The 12,457-nt window shown below is 42.6% G+C and overlaps 1 protein-coding gene across 1 annotated transcript; it reads left to right on the forward strand.

Moving 5' to 3' along the window:
• The first annotated feature begins 11,092 nt into the window (after window positions 1-11,092).
• Window positions 11,093-11,662, forward strand: LOC140175246 (uncharacterized). Its single transcript, XM_072202203.1, has one exon. The coding sequence runs from the start codon at window positions 11,093-11,095 to the stop codon at window positions 11,660-11,662; it is 570 nt and encodes a 189-aa protein (XP_072058304.1).
• Window positions 11,663-12,457: the final 795 nt, after the last annotated feature.

The following is a 12,457-nucleotide window of genomic DNA, read 5'->3' on the forward strand; positions in this document are numbered from 1 at the left end:
CGTGTTAGGGGCTCTCTTTATAGTACATCGTCATTAATTATGAAACCCTAAAAATTTAGGGTAAGAGGATAACTAATTTTGGAAGTTTTCAACAAACAGAATAGATATATTATTAACTTATTTGTTGGGTTTTCCTAATTAAGTATAGAATCGTGTCATAATCTCATCACTTTTTGACTGATTCTTCTTCTTTTTTTAATATTTTGTTTTACACATATCATGTCGACCATTTATTATGTCCGAAATTATTAATATGTACCACATTTTGAACAAAAAAGAATAATATAATATAAATATTTTAGATGAGTAGAGTATTTTTTCTTTCAAATAAATTGTGTTGTTTGGAATTTTTAATAGGAGTTTTAATTATGTGTTAATAATTGCATATTTTTTTATTTATTTGCGAGAGTTTTATACATCATCACAAAAAATATTGTAAAGATTTTTTAAAAACGAACCTTTACTAAAATTCTCACAAATAAATATAAATTATTACTAGTTTAAGCATGGAATCATCATGCGTTCAATTTTCATTTTCCTTCTCTAAAATGATAAAAAGAAAAATTAACATTGTGATAGACACTACTTTCTTACTGTAAGTACACTACAATTGAGATCTAATAAGGCTTAGAAAAAATATGAGATTACAATGGATTTTTTTAACAATCTAAATAATAAGTTAAAAAAAAGTTCATTTTAATTTTAAAAATTAAATTTTAAATTAATTAGATATAATTCTTTTTTTTAATTTGACTTTCAAGAATTACATAATAAGATAAGAAAATATTGCCTCCAACTCACATCCTTAAAGTATCAAGTTAAATAATATTGCCTCCAACTCACATCCTTAAAGTATCAAGTTAAATAGATTTTTCAACTTATAAATTTCTCACTTTTTTTTACTTTTTATGACGTAGGACTAATTTCATACACTTCCCTTACTATGGGTGAGTCTTCCAACATGAATATATAATTTCATTCATAAAGTCTTGAATTCGGTCTCTTATTTAGCTCATCATTCCAGCTAATCCTATGTTGATTAAATACTAATATATCTGTTCATACCCTGACCCAATGACAAAGGCCCAGGTCCAAATAAAAGGCCTAGTCCGCAGGATTAAGCCTAGCTAAATACCGACCTTCACATAAGAAGTCGGTATTGACCATGACTTACTCTAAAGAAGTCGGACATGAGATTAGCTGGCGGATAAACGCTCATTCAAATGAGTAACCGCCCCTAAAATCTCTCTAACCGCTTCATAAAGCCATATCTTAACCTTCCCAAGATAATGGGACGGTTAGCACCCTAAAGATACGGCACTACTCCAACGGTGGTTATTGGCTCACCACTATAAATACACTGACATCCCTCAGGTATCTCCAGGCCCAATACTCTCTAGACCTGCTAACACCCTTGCTAACTTAGGCATCGGAGTGTCTTTGCAGGTACCACCCCCCATTCACTCACGTACACAAGTCGGAAGGAGGCTCCAGCGTGCAATCCAGCTCGGAGACCACCATTCGTGGACGATTGGGCCAACTAGCACCATCTATTCTACTAATCTCCGGTTACCCACCGTAACATTGGTGCCGTTGCCGGGGACCCGAGAGATCATCCATCGATGGCGGACAGATCCCACGAAGAAGGCCATGTGGAGACAGATTCTGAGCAAGAGAATCTGGACACAGGCAATAACGATGCGGACCTCACCCTCCACCAAGAAATTGACAATTAGCATAGAGAAGGCACCTCCGGAGTAAAAAATCCGAAGGTAAATTCCTCAGAAGGGCGCGAATCAGAAAAAGGAGGACCACCCCATGTAACTGAACTCATGGGGCTAGTCCACAGCCGCCTGGAACAGTTAGAACAAGAGCGGGAGCGGCAAAAAGAAACCGAGAAGTACCTAAAAGAGGAGATGGAACGGCGAAAAGAGTTAGAAAGAAAACTCTTAAAGCTAGAATCCTCCCTCAAAAATCGCAACTCCCGTGACGAACAGGAAGAGCCACCATTAGGGGGGAGGACCCCTTTAGCGAGGACATAATGAGGGCTAAAGTTCCAAGGAACTTCAAAAGCCCTGATATGGACCTCTACGATGGAACTACGGATCCAAAGCATCATCTGAGCAATTTCAAAAGTCGGATGTACCTAGCTGATGCTTCCGACGCGACGCGATGCAAGGCCTTCCCGACCACTTTATCGAAAGCAGCGATGAAGTGGTTCGATAGCCCCCCCCCCGAGGTCGGTTACTAGCTTTGAAGACCTCTCAAGGAAGTTTTTGATGAGATTCTCAATCCAGAAAGACAAGGTGAAACATGCACCGAGCCTCCTGGGAATAAAACAGGAGGTCGGAGAATCTTTACGAACCTATATGGAAAGATTCAACAAAGCATGTTTGGAGATCCAAGACCTGCCCACAGAGGCAGTCATAATGGGACTAGTCAATGGACTTAGAGAAGGACCCTTCTCACAATCCATATCTAAAAGACATCCCGTTTCTTTAAGTGATGTACAGGAACGAGCTGAAAAGTACATCAATATGGAGGAAAATGCCAAATTAAGAGACCTGAGTTGGCGACCTGGACCCTCTCCCTCAACTAAAGAGAGGGAAAGGGAAGCCAAGAAAAAGGAAGAACTCAGTCTCGAAAGGCCAAGGAAATATCACTCTTATACTCCCCTAAAAGTTTCTATAGTGGATGTATACAGAGAGATTTGCAACACTGAAAGACTGCCACCCCCTAGACCCATAAAAAATAAAAAAGGGGGGAGCCGCAGCGATTACTGCGAGTACCATAAAATATATGGTCACTCCACAAACGACTGCTACGACCTCAAGAATGTGATAGAAAAGCTGGCTAGAGAAGGTCGGCTTGACAGATATCTCATAGAAAGGTCGGACAGTCATGGAAAGAGAAAGCGAGATGATATGGATAGAAGAGACCCACTACCGCAGACTCCAGAGAGGCATATCCATATGATCTCAGGAGGATTTGCGGGAGGGGGGCTTACTAAATCCTCTCGCAAAAGACATCTCAAAAGAGTCTACCAAGTCGGGGAAGAGTCACCCGACCTTCCTACTATTTCGTTCACAAAAGAAGATGGGCAAGGAATAATCCCTGGACATGACGATCCAGTGGTAATAACTATGATCCTAGCCAATGCCCATCTCCACAGAACCCTAGTAGACCAAGGAAGCTCGGCGGACATCCTGTTCAAACCCGCTTTCGACAAGCTAGGGTTAGACGAGAAAGAGTTAAGAGCCTATCCCGACACCCTATACGGATTAGGGGACACGCCAATAAAACCACTAGGATTTTTGCCCCTTCACACCACTTTTGGAAAAGGGGAAAAATCAAAGACTCTGAGTATAGACTTCATAGTCATTGATGAGGGGTCAGCTTATAATGTCTTAATCGGCAGAACTACCCTTAATCGGCTCGGAGCAGTGGTATCCACTCCCCACCTCTGCATGAAATTCCCGACCTCAGCGGGAATAGCAACGGTAAGGGGAGATCAAAAATTGGCGAGAAAATGTTACAACGAAAGCCTAAATCTGAGAGGAAGAGGCAGAGAAGTTCACACAATAGAGCTCGGTGGCGCAAGGGCCAGAGAAGAGCTGCGACCACAACCGGGAGGAAAAACCGAGGAGATACAGGTCGGTAAAGAGGAAGGGAAAAACACTTACATAGGAGCCAACCTAGGGGAAACTCTAAAACAAGGGCTGGCCGAACTCCTAAGAGATAATTCCGACCTCTTCGCCTGGAAGGCCTCTGACATGCCTGGGATTGACCCCGAGCTCATGTCCCACAAACTCTCGGTTTATCCAGGGTCCCGACCTGTACAACAAAGAAGACGCAAGCTCGGCACAGAACGAGCCCTAATAGTAGAAGAGCAAGTGCAGGCGCTCCTGGAAGCCGGCTTTATTAGAGAGGTCAAGTACCCAACATGGCTAGCCAATGTAGTGCTAGTCAAAAAACAGAATGGTAAATGGAGAATGTGTGTCGACTATACCGACCTAAACAAGGCATGTCCCAAGGATCCTTATCCCCTACCGAGTATTGATACCCTAGTGGACTCCAGCTCGGGGTACCAATACTTGTCATTCATGGACGCCTACTCGGGATATAATCAAATCCCGATGTATGAGCCCGACCAGGAGAAAACATCATTCATCACACCCAGAGCCAACTATTGCTACGTGGTCATGCCATTCGGATTGAAGAATGCAGGAGCCACATATCAAAGGTTGATGAATAAAGTGTTTTCCCCTCACCTAGGGAGCCTAATGGAAGTACACGTCGACGACATGCTAGTGAAAACCAAGAATGAAGTCGACCTCTTATCCGACCTCTCACAAGTCTTTGACACCATAAGGCTGCATGGGATGAGACTAAATCCCGCAAAATGCGCCTTCGCGGTGGAGGCAGAAAAATTTCTAGGATTTATGCTAACACAAAAAGGGATTGAGGCCAACCCCGATAAATGTAGAGCCATCCTAGAAATGAAAAGTCCGACTTGTTTGAGAGAAGTCCAGCAGCTCAATGGCCGACTTGCAGCCCTCTCCAGATTTTTGGCAGGATCGGCACTAAAATCCCTTCCACTATTTTCCTTATTAAAAAAGGGATGCCAATTCGAATGGACTCCGGAATGTGAGGAGGCGTTCCAAGAGTTCAAAAGGTTTTTAAGCCAACCTCCTATCCTAACCTGACCAGTACCAGGGAAAGACCTCGTTCTGTACTTATCCGTAGCAAACAGGGCCGTCTCGTCAGCCCTGATAAAAGAAGACGAGGTCGGACAACACCCAGTCTACTTCATCAGTAAGGTCCTACAAGGCCCTGAAATAAGGTACCACAAACTAGAAAAGTTTGCCTACTCCTTGGTAATAGCCTCGCGAAGGCTACGACCTTACTTTCAAGCTCACACAATAAGAGTCCGTACAAACCAACCCATGAAGCAAATCCTCCAAAAGACGGATGTTGCAGGGAGAATGGTTCAATGGGCAATAGAGCTCTCCGAGTTTGATTTGAGATACGAAACTCGGACAGCAATTAAAGCCCAGTGCCTCGCCGACTTCGTGGCAGAATACGCAGGGGATCAAGAGGAAAAGCCGACTACATGGGAGCTCTATGTAGACGGATCCTCCAACAAAACAGGGAGCGGCGCAGGCATAATATTAGTAGATGAAAGAGGAACCCAAATAGAGGTTTCCTTAAAATTTGAATTTCCGACCTCAAACAATCAGGCAGAATATGAAGCCTTGATAGCCGGACTAAAATTGGCAGAAGAAGTCGGTGCTACAAAGGTGATGATATACAGCGACTCACAGGTGGTGACCTCCCAAATAAGCGGAGAATATCAAGCAAAGGACCCTAATATGAAGAGGTACTTGGAAAAAACTTTGGAGCACCTTGGGCGCTTTGCAGAAACCGAGGTCAAACATATAACTCGGGATCTAAATAGCAGAGCGGATGCCCTATCTAAGTTAGCAAGTACCAAACCTGGAGGGAACAACAAAAGCCTGATTCAAGAAACCCTCCAAGAGCCCTCGATAGCAAAAACAGAAGATAAGCAAGAGGTACTCGAGGTAGTCGGTTTAAACCTCGGATGGATGAACCCCTTACTCGAATATATAAAATTCGACATCCTCCCCAAAGAGGAGAGAGAAGCTAAAAAGATCCGAAGGGAAGCACAACACTACACCTTGGTAAGAAATATCCTCTACAGAAGGGGGATATCAACACCATTGTTAAAATGTGTACCGACCTCGAGAACCGCCGAGGTATTAGAGGAAGTACATAGTGGGATCTGCGGAAACCATCTCGGAGCAAGGTCACTCGCCAGGAAAGTAATCCGAGCAGGGTTCTATTGGCCGACCTTGCGGAAAGATGCCACAGAATTTGTGAAAAAATGTCAACCGCGTCAGATGCACGCACATTTCCACGTGGCTCCACCAGAAGAGCTCATCAGTATCACTTCTCCATGGCCTTTTGCAAAATGGGGAATGGATTTGTTAGGTCCTTTTCCCCAAGCGCCAGGACAAGTCAAATACCTGATCGTGGGAATAGATTACTTCACAAAGTGGATAGAAGCAGAGCCATTAGCTACCATCACCGCTCAAAGAAGTCGCCGGTTCCTCTACAAAAATATCATCACAAGATATGGGATACCTTATTCCATTACTACAGACAACGGAACCCAATTCACCGACGCCACTTTCAGAAGCTTAGTAGCCAGTATGAAAATTAAACATCAGTTCACCTCGGTGGAGCACCCACAAGCCAATGGGCAAGCCGAGGCAGCCAACAAAGTCATACTGGCAGGGCTAAAGAGGAGATTACAAGAAGCAAAAGGAGCTTGGGCTGAAGAGCTTCCTCAAGTGCTATGGGCCTACAGGACAACCCCCAATCCGCCACGGGAGAAACACCTTTCCGACTAGTGTATGGCGTAGAAGCCATGATACCCATAGAAATCAATGAGCAAAGCCCAAGGGTAACTCTCCACGACGAGGTCGGAAATATACGGGGGCACAAAGAGGAACTCGACTTGCTCCCCGAAGTCCGAGAGGATGCCCAGATAAGAGAAGCGGCATTAAAACAAAGGATGACTACAAGGTACAACAAAAAAGTCATTCGAAGAACATTTGCCCCGGATGACTTGGTCTTAATCAGAAACGACATTGGAGTCAACAAATCAGGAGAAGGAAAGCTCGCCGCAAACTGGAAGGGACCATACAAAATCAATGAAGTTTTAGGAAAAGGTTATTATAAAATAACCGACCTGAACGGCACTGAGTTACCAAGATCGTGGCATGCTTGTAATATGAAAAGGTACTACAGTTAAAGCAAACTCTACTCCCTGATGTACTCTTTTCCCAACTTCATGATTTTTTCCCAAAAGGGTTTTTTCTGGAGAAGGGTTTTTAACGAGGCATCATAGTAGAGGCTAAGGGAAAATAGGCTATTTAAACCCTTAGTAGCAAGAAGGTACCTCCTCAATTAATAAAGATCTTTTCATCTACAATATCTCTTATAAAGTCCTTTTTTTATTTTTCCAAGTCTTTCTACGAAACGCGCCGACTTAAGCTCGACAAAACGTGAAAATCCCATGAACTGACCTAGATGGTCATCAGGATAAAACGACGAGGTACAAGTCGGTGTAAAGAGGTTATATAAGCCGATCGTAGACAAACTCGGAAACCACCCGACTCATAAGTCGGGACGAAACTCCGAGTAGGAAAGCTCGAAAACACTTCGACTCAAAAGTCGGAATGACGAACCGAGCAAGAGGAAAACGCATCGCAAAAATAACCTAAAGTCGTAAAAACCCAATAAAACATGGGTGGGCGTAAGGAATAACAAAAAGAGATCGAAAAACCTAGAAAAAAGTTTAAAGGCTGCCTAAAAGTCCTTAAACAAAAAGGTTCGGAAAAACAGACGAACCAATAGGAAAGGTTCTCGGAAAAGATCAAGAGGATTTTGAAAAATCAAAATTAGAAAAGCATACACACATAAGGTAACTTAAACCCTTATCCAAAAAAGGGTATTTATTTTGTTAATTTAAAAACCCTTATTCAAAAAGGGCATTTGCTGAAATATTTTGTTTGCGGCCTTAAAAGGCCAAAATCGTTCAAACCTCACCAAACAACATATAAAGAGTTTAAAAAAGGGGGACTCACAGGCCGAGCCCCCATATAGCCATAAAAAATTATTTTTGCAGAGGAGCAGATGGGTCACCACTACCAGAGTCAGGAGGAGCGCCACCAGGACCGGGGAGAGAGGCATCCACAGGAGATGAAGAGGAAGTCGGAGGAATAACGGAAGAACTCGGAGCGTCCGCAGAACGAGGAGGGGACTCAATGATCCTCTGCCCCCGAGTCTTCAATTCTGACTCGGAAACAACCACGGGGACAGGAGGATCCACGATGGCGCCATCAATTACCACCTTATCAGGATGTAAAGGAGAAAGATCCAAGTCGGGAGCGATAACTCTGACTTGCTCCAGGAAAATCTTCCAAGACTCCTCGGCACCGTCAGCAATAGAGTCCTCCAAATCGGCGTACGCATTCCGAGAATTCATCAAATCCTTCTTCACAGACACAAGATCTTGAAACAAACTCTGATAACTCTCCTGTGCTGTCTTCCTCAAACTTGCCTCCATATTGCATTAAGATCGCAGCTTGCTCTCCTTCTCCCGAAGGCTATCTCTCTCCGCCCTCAGTTTAGCTACCTCCTCCTTCAACTCCCTCTCATGACCCTGGTAAGCAAGAAGCCTCCCCTCTAACTCCTCAACCTTCGAGGTTACCCCCAAAGAGCTGAGGGGAGTCTTCTCAAAGATATCCAAAAGCTTGCCACAAACACCCGCCGCCCGAAAACTCTCCTCAGCCAGAATGGTGAGGTGGTTTCGAACAGAAACATCATCCATGCTTATATGAGGATAGATGTTCTTTCGGACGAATGCAAGAGCATCCGCCTTAACCCCACCATCAAAAGAAGAGCCAGACTCTAAAGTCTTACGCTTCTTCTTCTCTGGCTCAGGAAGAAGTCGGGCAGAAGAAAGTGGTCGGGTCAAGCTGGAAGAAGAAATCACAATGGGCTGAGAGGGAGTCCCCACGTTCTGAGAAGGAGGAGGAGGAGGAGGAGGAGGAGAGACGGTTGCCCTGGCACCACCGGCCCTGGCCCGAGACTTTGCCTTAGCCTCCTGAACTCTCTGGTAAGATTCCTGAGCATTCTTCCTGGCCATATCTGCAAAAGAAATAATTAGCGAAATTTACAAGTCGGCAAACCTCAAGTCGACAGAAACAAGTCGGAAATAGGAAATGCATTTACTACCTAGTTGCGACCGAACAAAGGTCGGCGTCCCCTGAAGGAATTTCCTAGTGTCCAAGTATGGGGCCCTCCCCCACGCTTCTCGGAAAAACCCCACAATGGCTGCCTCCACCTCGTCCAGGTCATCTAGACCATACTTTTCACAAGGGGAGGCCTCCAGCCAATAAAGGGGAAAACGGGGGGAAGAATGCTCATCCAGGAAAAAGGGGTGGTGACCCTCTACAGCTTGTACTTTGAAAAAATAATTTTTGAAGTCATGGAAGGATTCGTCAAAAAGGGTGAAAATCCTCCGACCTTGTATGGCTCGGAAGGATACCCATTGCTGTTTGTTGTTTAGCCCACCAAAGGGCTTAGTCATATGAAAAAGAAAAAAGAAAACCCTCAAAGAGGTCGGAAAGTCCAAAGCGTGACTAACAAACTGATAAATCTTCAGAAAACCCCAAGAATTGGGGTGAAGTTGAGTAGGGGCAACTCGACAGTGGTGCAAAACAGATATTTCAAAATCCGAGAAAGGAAGAAAAACACCCAAACGGGTGATCATACATTCATACATAAAGAAAAAATGAGGGGCCGCCTCATTGGCCCTCCCAAAACAAACCCGGTCTTCCGGACCCGGGGTTATCAACTCATATTTTGGCTCGTCCTCCTCCGAAGTGCAAAGCCTATGATGAGTACGAAGATGAGTAATAAACTCAGCGTCGACCAAGGGTTCCTCCCCAAGGACCGTGACATCAACCCACTGAGAAAGAACATCTACAGAAGCCATTTTCTTTTATGAAAGGTGACAGAAACCTACAAAAAGAAAAAAGAAAAGAAAAATCAAAAAACACGGTCCCTAAAGAGGGGGGATACGAAGCCAAAATCTACAGACCAACCTATCTACCCACAAAACAAAAGCATGCAAACACAAGGCATGACGTAAAAGAAGCAAAGCTAACCTTTATCCGAAAAGTGAAGGTTGGAAGAAGCAGAAGTCTCCAAGCGCAAGAATGCAGCACAAACAAGGAAAGAAGAAGTTTGAAAGATTGCGGAAACGGAAAAATGAAAGAGATGGAAAGTATTTATAAACACGCTAAGGGGCATAATGGTAAAAGCGGAGCAGTCATTAATGAGAGTGCACCGTTACCAAAGCCATCAATCCCTAAGCACATCCCTAACGGACACGACGCTTGAATAGACGTAACTGTCAGAAACAAAAGGTCGCGAAAATCACGTCGGTTTAAAAACCCGTGTTTCCTCCAAGAAAGTCGGCTACGAACCCGAGTTAAATACTTGAACCCAAGCCCTAAAGAGATCTTGGGCTCAAGTAGGGGCACTGTTCATACCCTGGCCCAATGACAAAGGCCCAGGTCCAAATAAAAGGCCTAGTCCGCAGGATTAAGCCTAGCTAAATACCGACCTTCACATAAGAAGTCGGTATCGACCACGACTTACTCTAAAGAAGTCGGACATGAGATTAGCTGGCGGATAAACGCTCATTCAAATGAGTAACCGCCCCTAAAATCTCTCTAACCGCTTCATAAAGCCATATCTTAACCTCCCCAAGATAATGGGACGGTTAGCACCCTAAAGATACGGCACTACTCCAACGGTGGTTATTGGCTCACCACTATAAATACACTGACATCCCTCAGGTATCTCCAGGCCCAATACTCTCTAGACCTGCTAACACCCTTGCTAACTTAGGCATCGGAGTGTCTTTGCAGGTACCACCCCCCATTCACTCACGTACACAAGTCGGAAGGAGGCTCCAGCGTGCAATCCAGCTCGGAGACCACCATTCGTGGACGATTGGGCCAACTAGCACCATCTATTCTACTAATCTCCGGTTACCCACCGTAACAATATCTATGTGAACTTAGTTGAAGGGAAGAAGAGATGATCCGAGGTCTGAGATTAGAGAGAACTCAGAATCTTGTGTTGCAAGAAAGGCAGAGTATTATATTAATCATGCATTCTTTTGTATTACATAATTCTCGTCCAAAAGAGTGTAATCATAATCCCTTAATTAACTTAAAACAAAAAACTATAAACCAACAGAATTTTCTAATATTTGTAACTTTGATCACATTAATTAATACGATTCCAACACGCGTACATCAATTCCGCCATCGGCGTATGTGAGTGGCTACCTAATATATCTCTTCTCTAGTTGAACATTTCCATAATTAGTTTATGATGAACTATAAAGAGAGCCCCTAACACCACTTAGAATTCATCTTCCCCCACCCAAATCAAACAATTATCTCCCTACACCACCATTATCAATATGAATTCCTCAACAAAGTCCTCCATTTTGTTCAGCCTCGGATTGATTCTCATCATTGCCAATGTAGCACAAGGTCATGTAAAGGTAACAGCATCCTTGGTCCCTAAACTTTGTGAGTCAGGACTGGTGGAAGAAAGGGCAAAATGCATGGACATGTTGAGATCAAACCCTAAGATCCAATCAGCAAAGAGCTTTCGTGAGCTCTCAGAGTTGATTCTTGAGTTGGCAGTGAAAAAGGCGACGGAAGGACAGAAATTCCTTCAGACATTGGCGGAGAAGGAGAAGTCCTCGGCGATTCAAGAATGCGCTGGATTGGATTATAATGATGCCGTTGTGCAGTTCAAGGGTGCCCTTCGTGACCTCAAAGAAGATACATCGGCTGCAAATTACGCTTCAAAGATCGTCGGCGATGACGTCAGTAGGTGCCACACCATTTTGGCCCGAGCGAAAATCGTGAACCCTGCTATTGACCATCTCAACAGTGACATTAGTTTGCTTTCAAACTTGGCTTTTGCTGCAACATCCCTAATAGAGAAAAAATACCAAATCGATCTTCTCTTAGAGGATTAATGCTGAGGAATTTATGGGGGACTTTTCAGGTGGGGGAAGGTCGGAAATAATGAAAATCATTATCAACTTGTTGAATTGATCTTTTCAATTCTTATGTATTTTAATTATTTCCCTTTCAATATTTAATATATAATCATTTCACCTTTCTTCCTAAAAGAAGGAGGTTTATCCTTAAACTCTCTTCTCTCTCTTTCTTTTTTTTTTTTAAATCAAAAGTTCAACCAAATAAAATGGAGCAACAAAACAAATAGAACAAAACAAAAAAATTATAAGTAAATTTTAGACACTTTTGATAGTATTATTAACAACTAAAAAAAAATCCAAAATCACTCCACTCTTATAATTCCTAATCAACTTGATAATTATTTTCGCAACACTTAATTTTTAATTTTTAAATATTCTATCATTCTTTTTCAACCAAAAACTCTAAACAATAACAAAAAAATTAAACAATCTCCTATTACGTTCTTCTTTTCCTTAAACTCTTTTCTCTTTTTTTTGAAAGTCTATATATTATCTTTCAATTATAAATGATAGATTCCGTTAGTTGCCGCGCAAAATAGATAGTTTAACAAAATGACAAAATGATTAGTTATGTTATAAGGTTTTTATTACATGGTGAGCCATAACTCAATTTTAAAGTAAAATATATTTTTTATCTTTAAAATTTATTAAAAATTTTAAAAATATATACTTCTAAAATTTAATTTAATTTAATTTAATTTAATTTTTTAATATTTTAATAAATCTCAATTTTGTCTTTATTCAAATATATATATAATGTCGAGCAAGTCT

Source organism: Arachis hypogaea, chromosome 9 (assembly GCF_003086295.3).
Source record: "Arachis hypogaea cultivar Tifrunner chromosome 9, arahy.Tifrunner.gnm2.J5K5, whole genome shotgun sequence".
In the NCBI taxonomy this organism is placed as follows: domain Eukaryota; kingdom Viridiplantae; phylum Streptophyta; class Magnoliopsida; order Fabales; family Fabaceae; genus Arachis; species Arachis hypogaea.

Coding starts and splice junctions, on each gene's coding strand:
- LOC140175246 (XM_072202203.1), top strand. CDS start 11,093: ATGAATTCCTCAACAAAGTCCTCCATTTTGTTCAGCCTCGGATTGATT.